Below are 21,241 nucleotides of genomic sequence, written 5' to 3'. Positions count from 1 at the left end.
AAGAGTAAATGTTCTTAATTGGTTTTAAAGAAATCATACTTTTCAGCAGTCACAGATTTTCTTTTATTAATTAAACCTTACATCTCAAGAGTCCTGTCCAGAATCATACATGCAGGTAGGTAGGTTCAGGATGGATCAGAAATAAAAATCTTCCAAGAAGCTTATGCCAAATTCTACCTATCCAGCGAAGTATTACAAAAGTAAATCAACACTTTGTAACCACAAATGAATTAGAGTAGGTGATGCAAGTACCCTGATAAACCTCTATGTTAATAACTAAACCAATAAGAAGTCACATATATAAAAAACGTTTGGTAGAGTTGATGCCTCACCAAAAGAAATCACCAACCTTCTAGTGACAAACTTTTAGAATATGGGAACAAGTTAAGACATTGTAGAAGCAAGACTTCAGTGCCTTGGCTGGTTTGGGTTTTTGTAGCATATAAAAAGGATAGTAGCAATTTAGAACCTCTGTATTTCTTCTGTTTCCCTCTACAACTTTTTTTCACACAAAATTGCGATATTTGATGCTGCTCCATGAGCCTTGCAGATTAAACAACAACAAAAACAAAATCAGAAAAAAAAAGAAGTTTGTCCACTTTTTGGTCATCTGTAAAAGGCATTCTTCTCTCAACATGCCCTTCCCAAGTGGTTTGGCTTCCTATAGTTAGTGATTGTAAGAATCCTATTAATGGAAAACTGAGTAGGGAACAGAATCTCTTAAGCCGAAACACAGGTAAGTACAAAAGCAGCAACTGGGAGCTTATTGGACAGGATTACCTCAAGATGAATTGACTCAATTTAGGTAAAAAAGTTCTAGTCTCTTTTCATACTGTTGAATTACCAGTCCATCCAGAAACATGAATAACATGTAACAAGGAAGTATACTTAAGACAAGGTCTTTCCAAAAACTGGATTAATATGATAAGGCCACAGGCTAACTAGCCCACAGGCTAACTAGCCCAGTATCCAGTCTCTAGTAGAAGCTAGGAGTGAATAGTCAAGACTAAGTAAATAAGAACAAGGCATTCATATCTTCTTACATTCCCAGAATATTTGCTTGGCTTCATATGAAGCTATTCTTTTGGCTTAGGAAATACCTAAACTAAGAAGTTCCCAAGGGACACACTGAACCAGAAGCAACTGCCTTAACAGTCCTCAGTGAATTACAGGAATCCTGAATCCACTCAATTACTTTTTGAATAGTGGTATTTTTTTAGCACCTGCATCAGGGATCATCTGAGTTATCACTCTTTCTTACACGCTCTGTTGTTCTGACAGAAAACGAGTGAAGGAGTGCAAAACCACCTTCTCAGCCCTTCAATATGCCCCACCACACCTCTTCTCACATCCTTCTACAGGTAAAGAGATCAGCATCTATTCAGTCATTTCATCTGTGGAATGTTACTTCAAAACTCCGATCAGTCATTTTGCCCTCTTTTACATTTATCTACACTTACCTATCCATTTACCGTAGCATCCTTCTATAAATCTTCTTAGTTAGCCCACAACTCTACTACCCAGAAAAAAAAAGAAAAATGGGTATCTCCACTTCCTGTTCCAAATTACTTATAAGTAAAATGAACTGCACAGGTCTCAGCACAGATATTCACAAAACCCCACTGGGATTTACTGCTATGAAAACTGATCATGCTCTTTACTTTGCTTTTTATCTTCTAGCAAATAATCTGTTCTGATAAATCCTTACTCTTATCCCAAATCTGTACAGTTTCTTTAAGGAGCCTTTGGTAAAAGCTTCAGGGAAACATCTTATTACGCAAGTTGGCTGTTACCAGCTTCAGCAACCTCAAAAAAGATGCCCGAAAATTCCTTAAAGAATAAGCTCTGCAATGCATAAGCTTTCCTTTACAAACACTGAAATAACCCTTACACTGTGTCAAATTTAACCATGTGTCCACAAATTTGTGTTTCAAATGAAGTGTGACAGTCCAGATACTGTGCTCAGTAATTCAGTCTCCTCCAGGATTCAAGAATTCAGAGTTGTCAAGAATACAAAAGTCTAAGAATATCCAAACAAGAGTGCTGAAATACAATTTGCATTTTGAAGAAAATTTTTAGCTTTTATTCTTGTTTTATAATGCATCAGTGAAATTTAGGAATTCATCAGCATTATATATATGAATTGTATTGTTAACACAGACAGACATCTTAGGAAAATCAGGTTATCACTTTTATGTTATTTAAAGTAGTAATTTTTTTCATTTTAGTTTTCATGACTGCAATCAAAAAGAAGAGTCTCTTATACAGCTCACTTATAATTCAAGCATTATACTGCTCTTTGGAAGTTTTTAAGCATTTGAATAACAAAACAAAACAGACACAAGAAAATATACTGACATGAAAGACTTCTTTCAGAATACTGCAGAAAACAGGAGGTTCAAAAAAGAAACTTTGGAATATTTTTAAATTAAACAGAAAATATTTATATTTCTTTAAATAATGAAGATACCAAATAGGTCAATAGAAAATATAAAGGAATAGTGAACTCTAGCTCCAAAATATACAAAATGGAGTGATCTCTTTAGTAAAGAGGCCCAGAGATAAATTGCCAATGAAACTAGAAATGGCCTAGTAACTTTCAATTCTAAATATTTGTTATATTTCCGTTTCCTTTTTTTTTTCTGTTTTAGTTTTAAGGAAGATTTCCTGATAGAATGCAAACTATTCTCTACTAAAGTGAATAATACAGAGATTAAAAAAACCACCTATTTTTCTTTTGCCTCAGAAGGGAAGAAAAAATTTCACTAAAATTTATCTGTGAAAAAATTTACTTTGAATTTAAATTAAGCTACATTTTTAAACATATGGGTAAGGAATTATACTAGGGCAAGACTAAGAAATTCCAACTTTTTAGCAAGGTATTAATTACAGATAATTAGTAGGGAGTGGAGAAGTTCCATAAATGGGCTAAAGCATCTTGAGGGTACTGCTGGCTTCAAGGGATGAAATATGACACAAAGCAAAGTAATAATTAAAAACATACTTTACCAACACTTGTACATCGTGACATTTACCACTCTAATTATCCGTAATTGTTTAAACCTAAGCACATTGTCACAGTGTACTTTTCTGCAAGTCTGATACAGTGATGTCAGAGCAGAACAATGAAATGGAAGCATCAGCTCAAGACCAGCTTAGTTTATGTATTATTCATATACTAAACAGATCCAGAAGTGAAATTTGAAATCCATATTTAAGGTACAGAATTTGAAAGCTTCTGTATAGCGCTAAGAAATTCAGTTAACAAATTAAGCATTATCAGGAAGTGACTATAATGAAAAGTTGTAGCATATCTATGAGGAAAATTCTTAGTGAGCCAAGCATGCAAATGTTCACATCTTAAGCCTTCTGTATGTATTTCATTGTACCTCTAGAGCCAATTTACAGTACAGCAATCTGTTAAAAACTCTTCTTCCAAAGTCTCTTTTTAACTGAAAGGCTTTTTAACATAAAGTTTGACAGAATACAGTTAAATGAACTTGACATGCACACATAGCTTTGTGAAACAATAGACACAGTTTAAATTTCAGACCACAGATTCAAAATCGTAGAAACAGCTGGAAATATTGGCACAAAACATATCCACAGAAGAAAGCAAGCAGATTAGTTTAGCTTTCTAAATGACAGAGAAGGAAATATGTTATTTAAAAGTGCTTTTGAACTGTTGAATATTCAAAGGAGTTCTACTAGGTAGTTTTGGGGACTGACTTTTTTGTGGGTGATTTTTGTTTGCTTTGAAGAGTGGATGTTTGAATAAAGTGCTATGGGTGGAGCAAGATCCAGATTTTAGCATTACACCTATTCTTCTCCCCCTGCCCCCTAGATTAGTTTGAAAATATTTTGTTAAATAATCTTAATTCCTAAAATTCAAACTATAATGTTGTTACTTAGCCATAAACATGGAAAAAGGGTTTAGAAAAAAGACTGTGCAGCCTTTATCTCCCTGGTACTTAGTAGCAGCCTATAAGCTAACTTGTTTCCAGTACCATACTTTGAACAAGTAAAATTATAAAGAAGCAACATTTAACATTAATAATTGCTTTTAGTGTTAATATGCATCATTTTACTGTACCTTTATACTGATAAAAGATTTTGAATGCATATATGGGAATTGGTAACCATAGAGTCGAACAAAGACAGAGGCAAGAAAAATTTTCATTACAGCACTGATGTTTTTTTCGTTTTTCATCATTCCTCAGTTTTATAATAATGAAACAAAATCAATATTCTTTATGCATTTACCGAACGAAAATCATCCAATCTGTTCCTTTACACAGGTACCCCTAAAACTTGTGTAAAATCAGTCTTTTACACTTCTGTAACCATCAGATATGTCACCTTTACTGCTTTTTTCAGTGCCAGCAGTAACTGTTTCCATTTTACTCTACCATGTGAATCCATTCTATAACAATATCAGAACACTTGCAATTCAAATGTGTAAGCAATTAACAATAGCAGATCTTTATGACTTTTCCACATCCTTGCAAATCAAGTTTCCACTGCTGAACTGCCAGGGTACATCAGGAACAGTCATCATCAGGAGCATTTTGCTAAGTTAAAAAGCAGCAGCCACAAGCTCTTGCTGAACCTCAACTGGCCTATTTTTATCATATTTTAAAAATATTTAAACCTTTTTGCCATGTTCATTACCATGGAAACTAAGAAACACTGAATCCAACAGTGGGTATGCAGAGAGCACTCAGCCTACAGCAATACATCACAGCTAAATGAGAAATAGCAGAAGCAGAAAACAGAAGGAGGCAACACGTAAACATGGAAACAGTGAGATTAATGTGAGTTCAGATAAGCTCATCTCTAAAACAATTTCTACTGTAGCTAATTAACAACTACTGTGACATACATCCAGATGCTGTAGAGCTCCACAGTGAAGAGAATAAAGACACAGCAATTTGCTCTGTAACAAATTAAGTAGTCCACACTGCCATCACCTGCAACCATGTTCTATACTCCTCTGCAGGCATATAAGCTCCCAGGTCAAGTCAGCTATGCATTTTCTTCCTGTAAGTCTTCTTTGAAAGCAGTTTATAACCTCTCTTTATGTTGAAGCTGACAATTACTGTTAACTGTGCACAACCTGCTGCTAGGCAATAAGAATCCCATAGGCAAGAATGCAGAGCACGAACACAGTGTGAGCAACATGAAACTTACTTTCCCTATTGCTATTGCAAGTTTTAGCTACTAGTCAAGGTAGGGAATAACTCTGCCTTTTTCCTTGGGTTTTTTTCTTCTTAACTTTAAAATATAAATTTGCTTGAAAAAAATAATGTCACAAAATGTAAAAGCTGAAACTCAGTAGGATTCAGAAATGCATACAGATGCAGAGAACAAATACTTATATCAAAGTTTGCACTTCTGAACGTAAGTTAAACAAAATCACTGTGTAAGATCAGCAACATATTTTTAATCTAGATATTTCTGTCCATTTTTGACAGGTTCCTTCAACTTTCTTTTTGTTCTAAGGAACAAATCACACATGATTCTGTGACCAGAAGTCAGGATCTAGACTAATGAGCTAGACTAAAAAGCCCTTGTTTTGTGTTCCATTTTATCAAAACCACTAAGAAAAGCTGTCATTCACTTTGATTTAGATTCATCAAGGATTCAATACAACAAAAACACAGAAATAAGCTAACTAGACAGAAAAGACAGCCACTTTACCAGCTGTCATTTTCTAGCTCTGACCTCAAAATGAAACAGAAGCTGGAGTATAATCACAAGACTAGGTTTTAGACCCACCACCCTTAAGGGCGACTCTGGATAAAAGAAACAGGAAGATCAAGTTTTAAACTTCTCTTGAGATAGCTACGTGTGAACCTTTCTGTTTTTAAATCCATGCCTTAATATACTTGAAAGTAGTTTACAGGACTATTATGATAGTGCTTGTATCACTGCCTCAGGTTGCACCAGGGGAGGTTTATATTGGATATGAGGAAAAATCTCTTCTCTGAAAGGGTTAACTATTGGAACAGACTGCCCAGGGAAGTGGTTGAGTCACTATTCCTGGAGGTATTTAAAAGATTTGTAGGTGTCACACTCAGGGACATGGTCTAGTCATGGACTTGGCAGTGTTGGATAAACAGTTGGACTTGATGACCTTAAAGGTCTTTCACAACCTTTACAATTCTGTGTTTCTATAAGTCAAGCCTATTCTTTAAGTCTCATTCTAGCTGCTACTGCTTCTGTCTTCACAAAGAAGAGGTCCAAATAAACCAATCATCCTGTAAAAGAAGTACACATGCTTGACTTTGTACCAAAATCATAAACCCAACTACAACTGTAGTAGATGGTGAAGTGCAGCATTGCTATTCAGGAATAAAAACTTAATCAAGAATAACTGGATGTGCTTTGCTGAGAAAAGAAGGGCACTGGCAGGCACAAACAAGAAATATCAAGGGTTGTGTCTACATTATGAATAAAGTATGCAGGAGAGGTTCTTCTTGGTCTTTCCTGCATCCCTACTTAGAATCATACAAAAAGCACTCAACTGTGCAGCTGGAGAGGTCAAAGTCATTTCCCTTCTGGTGGAATCAAGGTGGAAGTCATATGCAAGGGCACCTGCTAAAGCTCATCATTTGCAGTGTGGCCCTAGCACCCAGAACTCAGCATGCATTGCATCCATATGACTGTCAACTGGGATGAGTATTACTGCTAGCGAAGTCCCAGTTTACACATACAATCCTGATACAGTAACAGATGACCAGAAGACAAAGCTCAGTCCTTCTCCCTTTGTGCCACACCAGTAGGTATATTCCTAAAGGTACTCCAACAAAGACCACACAAACTAGCATAATGAAAATAAGAATACAAACTAGATGAGAATCAACAATGGTACTGGTATGAATATGAAATACCTCATGCAACTAGAGCTAAGTATTAATCAGATTGACTTCACAAACCAAGTCCTGAGTAATCATGAGAGTCTTAATTTTTCTCATACCAGAAAAGGACACAGAAGTCATTTTGAGCATATAGCTGAACATAGAATTTCAGACCTCATATACAATTTCACCTTTTTAAAAAATTGTATTTTAGCTATAACGTCAAGAAGAAATAAGAAAATGTTAATATTCTATGTGACAACAGTAGTAATAAAAATACTGTTAGGACTCACCCTTTACACTTTAAGAAACTATCTTGTAAATTGGAAAAATACTTGGAAAAGAGTAACAGGGACAAGACAAAGACAAAACAATCTTGCCCCAATGTAGAAAACTACATAAGTGTTCACATTCTCCCAGTGAAGAGATTTCATATATGGAGTTCTAAAATTAAGCAACCAACAGAGAATTTAGTCAGATTTAGAAGCAGAGGTGAGCCAAATTTACATCTTGTTTTTAAATAAAATAAACGTATGTTTTATTTTTAGGTTTTTTTAACAGATAAGATTATTCACTCTTGGTACAATTTACTTAAGAGAATCCCCTCTTGAAATACTGCAGGACCATAAATGGTCCTTTTTCTTGCCTCTTGATACACTAAACCATCAGTAGCTAAGACAGTAAAAGCTCTAGCATCACCACCTTGCTTTCTTCTTTGCTCTCTCAAAACAAGCAGCAGATGACAATTTAGATGGGTGGTCTCCTTTATGTGGGATAGTGATTCTTGCTCAGTATTCAGCATTTTTGAACCTGTGCCAAACGTGTGATTCTTGTGGACAAAGTAAACTTATCAGTGTAAATCCAGTAACAATACTCTCATAATTCAGCCTAACTTCCAACTTGACTAATGGCAGTGTGTCTCCCTAACATACACCCTCCAAATTATATCCGAAGACAAAACGCCTTTTCACTGCTACAGAGATGACAGATTTCACCCAGGGTGTGGCAGCTTTGCACCACTGCACCAAACAATTCCAAGAGCTAATATATAAATTCACACAGTGCTTTGAGATCCTACAGGATGAGGAGTGCCATAAAATGGAAGTAATTATTCCATTAACACAAAAAGCTTTTTATTTTTTTCTTATACAAGGCATTAGAATTTCTCCAAACATTCTTGTGGCAGAAATTAATTAGGGCAAGGTGGGGATTCATACAATATCCTGGCTCTACCATTGCGCCAGAGAACTAATCAAGTACAGAGCTATCTAAACTAGCATAGTTTTCTCAACAGACCACCAATCTCGCTTCAGCTTTTGATTAAATGAAACCATTACTGACAAAATTAATTTAGTACATTTATCCTGAAAAGTATTCTGCAGAATTTAGGTTTTAAACACAGGGAAAGGGAAGGTTTTAAGCATAAGGTAGACTTTAAGGATAGGAAAAGGAGAAAAAAATACTTACTCCTCTTAATGTCAGGACAAACCTGCTAGGGTAAAAAGATGCCAGGTGAAGTAACTGCAAAATCTCCCTGGAAAAAGTCTCATAATCACAACTTTAAGACTGTATAAATTAGGATATTCATTTAGGGGAGGCTGACAACCCTGTATTTCAGCAACAGTCTGCATGCATCTGCCTGAAGATGAGTGGAGAAAGGCAGATCTAAATCCACTGCAAACCAGGGTTATTTAGAATCAGCTCCACTGCAATTTTGTTTCAAAACAAAAAAATTACCAATTCTCAGCAGGAAAGAAATGGAACAGAACTCAGGTTCTACTGAAGTTCCAAAAAATAATCTTTTAAATGGCACTAAAACCAGAGGTAAATCCAAGCTGAAATGGACCACAACAAGGAAAGGGTGCTGTTAAGAAGGTAAAATCTTTTCATGTAAGGAGAAATGAGATACTGGGTTTTCTTTAAAAATGTAGGAGCTATGCAGGTTTCCTTGTCAAACAATCAGATCTATTATCCTAACAACCCATGGACAAAACAGCAGAAAGACTTGCTTTGTTAGGCTATTTCAGATGCTTAGATTGCACATTGAAAAACTCAAGAGATACTCCCCATCCTGACACTAGTATACAGCTGATTAAAATCTGTATTATTATAACATCGAAGGATCTGGATTAGGAATTTCAACAAGATGAAGCAATCCATGCTGCTTTACTATTCAGCCAAGTAGGTAGACTTAGACCAATCAAGTAGGTAGTGACACTAAAACTGTAATTACCTATTACATTTCATAGGCAGATGGAAGTATGCTGTCTTTAGGACTTCATACAAAGAAAGGCATTGGCTTGTAATACTGTCATCATACAAATCATAGAAGTAGTAGATTACGATTATTTTAGCTAGCCCTTGTCTAATTCATGAATGAGTTCTTGATTCAGTATTTCAGTATATAGCTGATGATGGGGAAAAAAACTATTCCAGACACAAACTGTATTACAGACACAAACTCGAATGCAGAATAAGGAAAAACATAACAATGATCTTATATGGCATGTATTTAGGAGACCTGAATGTATAACTACAAAATCCTAAAGCAAAGTTGGTGATCAAAGCTGGGAATTGTGGAAAAGGAAGTGGATCTCCATACACATGCACAGAGCATATAAAACCCACAAAATTAATTTGAAGAAGCAGGAGGTAAACTGACCATCCTTACAACATAATACTCTTTATAAAAGATGTCTGATGCTCTTTGGCAAAGTTGAAGGCCAAGAAACAATCTATTACAACTTATGATAAATCTTTATATCTTACCTGATTTTTTGCCATATATTAAATAAAATGGTGATCTCTTTCAGTGTTTTTAAACTAAAGAAACAAACAGCTCTAACCCATATCATCAATTCATAACTGAGTAGCATCAGGTAAAAAAAAATTCTCCAAGTGAATGTTTACAGGAGGTAAATATTCAGCTGATCATCCTTGCCACAACTTAGATACCTTGACATACAGAAAACTTTGTATTTGGTGAATGTTAAAAAGAGTTGAGGTGCCTTGAAGATTCAGATAACTTTAGCCCTAGGAGGGAGGCAAACAGTGGGGTGTTTTTTTCAAGATTCCAGCATTAGGCTCAAATTGCCAAATTCTGCCTCACTTATATTTTGACCTTTCAGTCCTTTTTCTGAATCTCACCCTTGCTTCCAAAGTTGCCAGGGTTTTAGTCAACAATTTGTCCACTACTGTTCATTTAATCGCCTGCTGCTTCTGGCAATATTAATTTGACAGACATTGATTTCTTTAACAAAGAATGAACCCACAGGAAAATACCCAAATCAGTCTAGACATTTTGCCTTGAAGGACTTGCCTGATCTATGCCAAAATACTACTAAACTGCTACAGCTGACTCTACTTCCCTGCTAACAGAGGATACTAAAACGTTTCACACATGTTTGAAGAAGAATCCCAGTAACATTATGCCCTTTCAAAAAGCACTTTAGAAGTTTACAAAATCCACATGGAATACACTCCCTATTATTTACATACAGAGAAGACAATACTTTGAGCAAATACTTCTACAATGGGCCTAACAACAGCCAACTTCCTTTCTTACTGTGGCAAAATCTTCCCTGAACATTCTCATGGGTTTATTAGACAAGAAAAATTTGGGGATTTCCTTTTCTCCTACTGAGGACCAGGTTGGACAGTTTGCAGAATATCTCTTCTCCCCATCTCAACCCCATCTGCAGACATCTTGCAATGATTATTTTGGGGAGCTGGAAGAACATCTGCCTCCCAGAATTCAGCATCAAAGTATTTGCATGATTTTCCCTGACACACTATTATTTTGTATCTTGTCATTACTATGCTTATATATAGCAGCTCTCTCCTATGCAGACAGATGCTTTAACATCCCACAAGTAAATGTGACTGCTCATTATCCAAGAAGTGGGTACTGATGGCTATAAAGAGATGTACTAATTCAGTGTAGTCCCCAAAACTACTTATCTTTACATAGTTTCCACACATAGAATCCCTAAGGTCAGTCTGTTCCATATGGATATCTGTAAGGAGGTTCTAGACATTCATAAGAGAAACACCTCTAATCATAGTGAAGCTCATCTTCCTTCAATGAATACTCCTTCTTCCAGATCCTTTTTTCTATTTCAGCTTCGTTGCTCTGAATAGCTAAAAAAAAAAAACCTTCCAAAATCTACAAAAGGTTTAGTATGAACAGATGATTAAACTAGCTACACATGCAATACAACCACCCTCCATAATGGTGTAGCTTTTGTGGCAAATTGGCCTGTCCCCAGTATAGAAGATCTTGAGGCTAAGGGTAAAACAACTTATAAAAGATTACCAGGAAAAAAGTGTGTATCAATTTTATTTTTTTTAAGATTGTTAGTAACATATCACTCTATGCTTAAATAGTGAGCAGACTTTGCCAAGCCATCTACATGTGAAGGCTTAATGCAGAATAGCCTTCTAATGTCCCAGCCTTTCTCCAGCTGCGTGTAGTTCTTCCCTTTTACAAGTTTCCCAGCTGCAGCAGACTGGTCACACTGGTGTGCAATTCTACTGTATTTCCAGCATTCATGTTTACTGCTTTAACCATCATATCATCTCCGCTAGGCTTTCTGTTTACATCTCTGACACAGAAGTTAGTCGATACCTTCTACATACCACTCCTCTACTGCTTCCATTTTCAGTTGTTTCTCTTCCAGATCAAGAAAGGCAAAGCTTTTTAATTGTTCCTGCTACCTTCCTTACTTTGGCAGATACATTTCAAATACATAGTGTTTTGTTAAGTTTGGGTATTTCAGCCTTTGCATATTGTGGTTGTGTTACTTTGTACACTAATGTGACATGATACAAGACGCTTTTAAAGACAAAAGATCTGAGATCAGTATACAATAACGACAATATGTCAGAAATAGGTATTGCAGAAATCAGTCTCAGCCTACTCTAATTAAAGGAAAAAGGTAGTCTACCTGACTTCCCGATACCCTAATTCCCTAAAAGATTTCTACTGGTGCTGCCAGGAAAAAGCGGTGGGTCGTAGTGGTAGGGGATTCTACTTTGAAAGGGAGAGAAGCACTCGTCTGTCGGCCTGACCCGGTCTCAAGGGAGGTGTGTTGCCTACCAGGGGCACGGATCAGGGATGTGACAGAGAGGCTGCCTGCTCTGGTAAGCCCCACAGACTATTACCCACTTCTGGTGATACATATGGGTGCTAGGGATATATAGATAGTAGTAGCCTGGGGAACATAAAGAAGGACTACAGAGCCCTGGGAGAGGTGGTTAAGGGCTCTGGAGCTCAGGTTGTCTTCTCGTCTATTCTCCAGCATACAGGGGAGGAATTAAAAAAAACTAGGAGGATTGGCCAGGTTAATAAATGGTTAAAAGGGTGGTGTCACAGTCAGGGTTTGGGTGTCTTGAACATGGGACCCAAGTTTGTAGGCCAGGTCTAGCGGGGGCTGGTGGAGCTGGTCCAATAAAGAAGGGGAAGAGCAGTTTTGGTAGGAGGCTTGCCAGACTAGTTAAGGAGGCTTTAAACTAGACGTGTTGGGGGAGGGGGGCATCATTCCATCCCAACACTCCCAATCAGTTGCCAGCACCTATAATAAATGCTTGGACCAATGCAGAGATATTCCGGCTGCTCCAGCCAAGGAGCCGGCTTCATCTGGAGCTCGGCTCAGATGCCTCTATACAAATGCCCGTAGCATGGGGAACAAACAAGAGGAATTAGAGATGTGTGCTTGTCTACAGGGGTATGACACTATAGGCATCACAGAAACATAGTGGGATGGCTCCTATGACTGGAGTGTTGGAATGGACTCTTTAGAAAAGACAGGCCTGGCAGGCGGGGAGGGGGAGTTGCCCTTTATGTTAGGGATAGGCTGGAGTGTATGGAACTCTGTCTGGGGACAGGTGAGCAGTTAACAGAGAGCTTGTGTGTCAGGGTTAAAGGGAAAACAGTGATGGGAGACATTACTGTGGGGATATGTTATAGACCACCTGATCAAGAGGAATCTGTGGATGAAGCACTCCATAGGCAGATAGGAAAAGCCTCATGCTCACAGGCCCTCGTTCTCATCGGTGACTTCAACCACCCTGACAACTGTTGGAATGACGGTACGGCCCGGCACAAGCAATCCAGGAGGTTCCTCGATTGTGTGGAAGACAGCTTCCTTCTGCAAGTAATAGAGGAACCGACAAGGAGAGGTGCCATGCTTGACCTTGTGCTCGCCAACAGGGAAGGGCTCGTTGGAAATGTGGCACTGCAGGGCAGCCTTGGATGCAGCAACCACGAGATGGTTGAATTTGAGATCCTTAGGACAGGGAGAGGAGTGTGCAGCAAGCTCACTGCCCTAGACTTCAAGAGAGCAGACTTTGGCCTCTTCAGGAACCTGCTTAAGTAAGGTTCCATGGGATATAGCCCTAGAGGGCAGGGGGGCTCAAGACTCTTGGTTGGTCTTCAAGGATCACCCGCTACAAGATCAGGAGTGTTGCATCCCAACTACAGGGAAGTGCAGCAAGAGGGGCAGGAGACCTCCTTGGATGGATAAGGAGCTCCTGAGGAAAATTCAAATGAAAAAAGATCTTTATAGTAAGTGGAAGCAAGGACAGGCAGCCTGGGAAGAGTACAAGGATGTTGTCTGGGAAGCTAGGGACCAGGTTAGGAAAGCTAAGGCCCAGTTAGAATTAAACTTGGCTAGGGATATTAAGGATAACAGGAAGGGATTCTACAGGTACATAGCAAATAAAAAACAGATTAGGGAGAACGTAGGCCCCCTCAGGAAGCTCTCGGGTGAACTAGCTACACAGGATTTGGAGAAGGCTGAGGTTCTGAATGACTTCTTTGCCTCGGTCTTCTCTAGCAAAGGCTCTGACCGCACCACCCAAGTCTTGGAAGGCAGACGCAGGGACTGTGAGAATGAAGACCTTGGGCCCACTGTAGGAGAGGAATTGGTTCGAGACCATCTTAAAAATCTGAACGTGCACAAGTCCATGGGTCCTGATGAAATCCATCCGCGGGTCCTGAAGGAGCTGGCAAATGAAGTTGCTAAGCCGCTGGCCATCATATTTGAAAAATCATGGCAGTCAGGTGAAGTTCCCGATGACTGGAAAAAGGGAAATATAACCCCCATTTTCAAGAAGGGGAAAATGGATGACCCAGGCAATTACAGACCAGTCAGTCTCACCTCTGTGCCTGGCAAAATCTTGGAGCAGATTCTCCTGGAAGGCATGCTAAGGCACATGAAAATCAACAAGGTGCTTGGTGACAGCCAGCATGGCTTCACCAAGGGGAAATCCTGCCTGACCAATTTGGTGGCCTTCTATGATGGGGCTACAGAACTGATGGACAGAGGTAAAGCAGTGGATGTCATCGACCTGGACTTGTGTAAAGCATTCGACACTGTCCCACACGACATCCTTGTCTCTAAATTGGAGAGACATCAATTTGATGAATGGACCACTCAGTGGATAAAGAACTGGCTGGATGGCCGTACACAGAGTTGTGGTCAATGGCTCAATGTCCGGCTGGAGACCAGTTATGAGTGCTGTCCCTCAGGGATCAGTGTTGGGACCGGTCTTGTTTAACATCTTCATCGCTGACATGGACAGTGGGATTGAGTGTGCCCTCAGCAAGTTTGCCGATGACACCAAGCTGTGTGGTTCGGTTGATACGCTGGAGGGAAGGAATGCCATCCAGAGGGACCTTGACACGCTTGTGAGGTGGGCTGATGCCAACCTCATGAAGTTTAACCATGACAAGTGCAAGGTCCTACACCTGGGTCGGAGCAATCCCAGACACAGCTACAGGTTGGGCAGAGAAGAGATTCAGAGCAGCCCTGCGGAGAAGGACTTGGGGGTGCTGGTCGATGAGAAAATGAACATGAGTCGGCTTCAGTGTGCGCTTGCAGCCCAGAAACCCAACCATATCCTGGACTGCATCAAAAGGAGCATGACCAGCAGGTCAAAGGAAGTGATCCTGCCCCTTTATTCTGCTCTTGTGAGACCTCACCTGGAGTATTGTGTACAGTTCTGGTGTCCTCAACATAAAAAGGACATGGATCTGTTGGAATAAGTCCAGAGGAGAGCCACGAGAATGATCAGGGGACTGAAGCACCTCCCATATGAAGATAGGCTAAGAAAGTTGGGGCTGTTCAGCCTGGAGAAGAGAAGGCTGCGTGGAGACCTCATAGCAGCCTTCCATTATCTGAAGGGGGCTATAGGGATGCTGGGGATGCACTCTTCATTAGGGACTGCAGTGATAGGACAAGGGGTAATGGGTGAAAACTGAAACAGAGGAAGTTTAGATTGGATATAAGGAGGAAATTCTTTCCTGTTAGGGTGGTGAGGCACTGGAATGGGTTGCCCAGGGAGGTTGTGAATGCTCCATCCCTGGCAGTGTTCAAGGCCAGGTTGGATGAGGCCTTGGGTAATATGGTTTAGAGCGAGGTGTCCCTGCCCATGGCAGGGGGGGTGGAACTTGATGATCTTGAGGTCCTTTCCAACCCTAACTATTCTATGATTCTATGAAAAGATACCGCTCCAGGGGAACACTTGACTTCTAGTAAGTAAAGTCTTCCCCCCACCCTCTTCTTCCCAGGCTTACAGGATCATATTTTGCATTTGCTCCTATTTAAATGAAAAAGCTGTACAGAAACATGAAACTACCTTAAGCAAAAATGAACAAGTCTGGTCTAAAGAATTTGTCCTTTATTTGCTATCTTTGGATAGAGTGGATTTGCAATTAACACTTAAACTTCTCTGATTTCCCTTAGGGCTGGTATGTATAGAAAAGGAACACATGTTTCCTAAGATCAAGATTTTAATTCTTACTAACTTAAAAAGAATTTGTTCACTACTAATATTTACTGAAGGTTACTGGTATGGTTCATTACATAGTACAGGAAACAAGAAATCACAAATTAGGACATACCAGAACTAAAAGCACTGTTGCCTTATTACGTTTACCCCTTAACACATTTTATGTCCTTTTACCCAACATCCCAAGGAAAACCCCTGATAAGGTAAAGGCTCCTGTCTGCAAGATACCACATACACTACAAACACAGTTCTTTCTCCCCTTTCAATTGTTTGCATCTGTCATTTATCCACCTTGTGTCAAGCACACATCATACAAATAAAAGCTACAACTTTTCTAAATTTTATAAATTTAACAAATTGAAGGGCATGAAATTAGTGCTGTACTTCATAAGAATATGAGGTGAGGAGGTATAAATATGAGAGACACAGTAACACTCACAGGCATATGTAGGGAAGCCTGTATAATTCATCCTTCCTCACCTCAGAACTATCCCAATACAAATGAAGTTCCTGAAGACTGGAAAAAGGGAAATAACACCCCCATTTTCAAGAAGAGGAAAATGGAAGACCCAGGGAACTACGGACCAGTCACTCTCACCTCTGTGCCTGGCAAAATCTTGGAGCAGATTCTCCTGGAAGGCATGCTAAGGCACATGAAAAACAAGGTGGTTGGCGACAGCCAGCCCAGCTTCACCGAGGGGAAATCCTGCCCGACCAATTTGATGGCCTTCTATGATGGGGCCACCAAACTGATGTATAGGGGAAAAGCAGTTGATGTCATCGACCTGCACTTGTGCACAACATCCTTGTCTCTAAACTAGAGAGACAAATTTAATGGATGGACCACTCAGTGGATAAAGAACTGGCTGGATGGCTGCATGAAAAGAGTTGTGGTCAATGGCTCAGTGTCTGGCTGGAGACCAGTAACGAGTGGTGTCCCTTAGGGATCAGTGTTGTGATCAATCTTGTTCAACATCTTTGTCAGCAACATGGACTGCAGTGACAGAAGAAGGGATAATGGGTTTAAACTTAAACAGGGGAAGTTCAGGTTAGATATAAGGAAGAAGATTTTTACTGTGAGAGTGGTGAGGAAATAGAACAGGTTGCCCAGAAAAGAGGTAAACGCTCTATCCCTGGACGTGTTCAAGTACAGGTTGGACAGGGCCTCGGGCAACATCATCAAGTGTGAGGCATTCCTGGCCATGGCACAGGGATTGGAACTAGATGATCTTAAAGTCCTTTCCAACCCTAACCATGCTATGATTCTAAATTCCAAAGTCCTACTTCAAAGTGAAGGCATCGGAGTATTTCACTGAAACAGAGCAAAACAGCTGTTTTGCCATGCTTCATAGAACCATCTGAACACAGAGGCTTGCAACAGAAAACATTAAGCAGTGTTATACATAAGGGTAGGAGCCAAAATTCCATAATGCCTATGCATTTATTATAGCTAAGTGCTCTATCTAATGACACATAAGTCAAATTAGTGAGGTCTTTTGATCAAGACACCATTTTTGCTCCACTGGCTGTTGTGGGCGCTGAACAGATGCTTAATTTCAATACTGACTTTAAATATTTTCAAGTCTGGCTTATGTGATGTCCAACACAGGGGCCAAGAGATACCCCAAGTTAAAAGTAAAATGTAGAACATTACAGAAACTTCAGAAAAACGTTAAAATCAGTATCACTATTCCGAAGTGGAAGAAGTAGCTATTTCCTGAACAGTGGTCTTCTGACCCTGCTGCACTGGAGCAATTATCATTTGAGGTAGAATGCTGAAAAGCTTCCCCTTTCCTGCTGCACCTTCACTTACCTGCTGCATCACAAGACGGCAGACACAAAGTACTCCCAATTCTGCTTTCTCCAAGAAATAACAATGGTTCTCAAGCTGCTTGCATTCCCCCAATAAAAAAGTAAAAATAAGGAACACCTGAATGTCTTTTTTTGTTTTCTTTCCTCTCAAGCACATATGCAGGTATCAAAAAAGTTGCTTCCACCACTATTTTATGTTAAAATTGATGCTTACTGAAAAAGTCTGAGATTATTTTTTATGAAATATTTTTAAAAATCTACAGTATTGTTTCAGTGTGGTTAAGAAGCATCATTCAGAATTAGTCAAAACCACCAGAAGACCTAGCAGAATCCAGTACCTCAGCAACATTTTTTGGATTGGCGTGTAAAAATCATTACTTTTTTTTTTTTTAATCAAGCAAGAAACAAAAAAAAAGTTTTCTAAGGAAATTACTTTTAATTTGATAAAGATTGTACAAAACTATTTTTAGATATTTTAGTGGTGTTAATAGCTTAATATTTTCTAGTTCTAAATACATTCAATCCAGCAATAAATGGAGAAGGAGCACTAGTCTATTCTGTCAAGATTGGTATCAGACAAGAGCAAAAAAGACCACAGATGGCAAACGTGTAAAAATCAGAGAACTGATCTTTAATTGAATGTTGCAACTTAGTGGTCAAGATACTCAGAGATCTTACATTCAGGAAAAACAACGTATCTGGAAGTAAACTTTATAAATCTACTTACTCATATCAGATGATGCATCTGATGCATTAAATAGAGTTTAAAAGCAGTATTCCACATTACCCACAATGCAACAGAAAAGCCTATGTTACTTGAAGAGATAATTCAAATAGAGAGCTTTTTTCTAAGGAATGCACGTTTGACTGTTGTTTTTTCCCCACACTGTTGTTGCATAAAGGTCACAACTGTGAAAAATACACAGGAGCAGGATCATGATCCCATGCCAAGTCAACCAAAATTAATTCCATTCCCAGCTTTGCGAATGACCTCCAAATTGAGTGACAAAACTATTTTATCTTTTTTTTTGTTCATCTGTATAATGATACTTATTACCTACTTCACTAGGTTGCCTAGGTTAGAAACTAATTATGGGTATGTTAATGTTTAGGAAGCATCATACATTCATTCCCACAAAAATCTGTCCTACAGTAGCTTGTCTAAGTTTTTCAGGACAACAATTATCTTTTTCTTTTTTTTTTTTACTGTTCCCAGAACAATAGTCTTAATCCTTAACTTGGAGAGCTAGATACCATTGAAACATAAATAATTAACAAAGAATAATGAGTTGAGAAGTTTAGTGAAGTGTTATCCTTCCCAGAGCTCCAAGGCACAGAACATTTAAATGACCACGATTTAGCCAATGCAAAGGGAACTGGGGACAAGGAACCATAGCCTTGGTTGCTTGCTAACAACTTTGGTGGCTTGCTCTTGAAAGAGCAGGGATACAAAAAAGACAACTGATGGAATGCATATGTGAGAAGCGAACACTATTCAGAGGAGCATAGGGACTGAAAATATAGTTGCCTTTTGAGCAAGGCATTTAGGGCAAAAGCTTTTCACGTGTTTGCCAGCTCTACTGTATCTGCAAACTAGAAGCAAACACAGCAGGAAAAAATAAGTTTGTTTGGGGATTTGTGTTTTGTTGGGTTGTTGAGCTGTTGTTGGTTTTTTCTAAGAAACAACACAAATATGTAATTTGGAAAAGAGGTACACCTCAACAAGAAAGGAACAGTTGTACAATCAACGGTAGCTGTTGTCTCTTGAGATGTATTCTATGCACATATATAGAACCATAGAACACTTAGGGTTGGAAAGGACCTTAAGATCATCTAGTTCCAACCCCCCTGCCATGGGCAGGGATACCTCACACTAAACCATGTCACCCAAGGCTCTGTCCAACCTGACCTTGAACACCACCAGGGATGTAGCATTCACAACTTTCCTGGGCAACCCATTCCAGTGCCTCACCACCCTTACAGTATGGCCCCCACCACCCTTACACCCTTACATATGCTGCCTTTATCTTAAGTATGCCCGCTACTTTCAAGCTAAAGCCTCACTTTCAAAGTAACTGTATCAGCTGCGTGTTATTGTGTACACTAAGAACATCCCCCCTGCTTCCCATCAGAAGTAAAAAGGTTGGAGCTAGTCCAACCACTTGAGTAGCTCTTATCTTGGACAGTGCTTCATCTTCAGCATCTAAGGATAGCTTCAAGTATCATGCATAAAGGGTATGACATGGAACTCATGCCAACATTTCTAAGTAAAACAATTACTGAATATCAAGCAACTGTTTTTTCTTCATTGTTTGTCCATACCACTTGTTCTGCCTTGGTGATTTCTAAGCTGTGTACTCTCTGAAGGTGGGTATCAGTAACTTGGGCTTGTTTACTCTAGAAATGAAACACCTATGGGAAGCACGACTATCATCAGTACTGAAATGAAAAATAAAGAAATACTCTGCTTTCAGTCAGCCTGGAAGATACCTGGAGGACAGGCAATTTCCACAAGGTGATGAATGAAAAGGAAGTAGAATGCTGAGACGAAAGCCTGGAGCGTTTCCAGTAAACTGTGAATGCAGGGTGGGGCAAATGAAAGCAGTCATCAAGAAGGATAAAGGCAACAGAGTCAGGGTTTAATATACTACCAGCCATTTTTATTTTCTTAAATAAAGATGATGTTAAAGCAATATATTAGAAAAAAGAAATAGAATTACAGAAGATACTTCAGTAAAATTATTTTCAGCCACTAATCAAAGTATGTACAATACACATGTAACACAAAACTAATTACTTACCTAAATTTATCAATATTGTCCAAATATTTTAGACGAGACTGTATCACATCATATTAATGTCATTATTAAATTGTGCACCCAAAACTCCTGATACTTAGTCAACAATGCGTACTTAATACATACCTAACTTTAAACACATTAACCCTCTCATTTAAGCAATGTATTTAATGCACAATAAAAATTAAAGCAAATCTTTCTAATAGTTTAGACCCCCCACCTCCTCTTGTTTTTGGTAGTTTGATAATCAAAAAACTTGAAGACATTAGAAATAGAAAACATTTTCATCAAAAGACCACAGAGAAGTAACATGCACACGGTTGTGATCTGAAACAGATGCTCAATCTTGATTTTTGAAAGAAGATAAATAGCTACTTTTTTTTTTAAACTAAACCAAATGGAAAAAAGTCTTAGAAAGTCTCAAAGTCTTACCTGTTGGTAAGCTTCATAGATTATATCAAACAAGAAGGCCTGAGGCATTTCACTCGCTCTATACTTGGCACGTTCCAATGAGTGATCTAGGCAGCCATCTGCAGCAGAGGCAATAACAGTAGAAACTAGAGGACGAATTGCTCCTGCTGCCTGTGGAACAAAACACAGAAAGAGGCCTAAATGTTACTAATATTGAAGCCTATCAGAGTGCTGATAGGCTCTACCTCAATAAAGGTAGAGTTTCAAAATATATTTTCTAGTTACTTATCTTTTATATATCTCATAATGCATAAGTCATGCTAACGTCTGTATGAGACTTTTAACTTGAATAAAGTAACGGAAGACTGCATAAGTACACAGAGAGGAACAGCTAATAAAAAAAAAAAATCTTTAACTCCTTCTTAAGCATCTACTGAAAATACATGTACAAATCTGAGTTCGGTTTTCAGAGTCTTCTACATGCATACTAGGTGGTTTATGTGAGGACAGTTTTAGGCCCATTCAGATATGAAACAGCAGGAGACAGACCTGAGAAGTCTTGACAAT

The 21,241-nt window shown here is 38.8% G+C and overlaps 1 protein-coding gene across 3 annotated transcripts in view; it reads right to left on the bottom strand.

Moving 5' to 3' along the window:
* CRPPA (CDP-L-ribitol pyrophosphorylase A) overlaps positions 1–21,241 on the bottom strand; it is a 120,949-nt gene that overhangs the window by 76,024 nt on the left and 23,684 nt on the right. For all 3 annotated transcript variants that reach the window (XM_061356451.1, XM_061356452.1, XM_061356453.1), the window contains exon 3: positions 20,696–20,845. In XM_061356451.1, the coding sequence (XP_061212435.1) occupies positions 20,696–20,845 (150 nt within the window). The remainder of the gene's footprint in view (positions 1–20,695; positions 20,846–21,241) is intronic.

This window comes from Neopsephotus bourkii, unplaced genomic scaffold (genome assembly GCF_033783945.1).
Source record: "Neopsephotus bourkii isolate Nb327-2 ecotype Australia unplaced genomic scaffold, CSIRO-AGI_Nbou_v1 NB_855, whole genome shotgun sequence".
NCBI lineage: Eukaryota > Metazoa > Chordata > Aves > Psittaciformes > Psittacidae > Neopsephotus > Neopsephotus bourkii.
The sequence above is the reverse complement of the archived record's forward strand: the minus strand, read 5'-3'. Positions and strand labels throughout refer to the sequence as shown.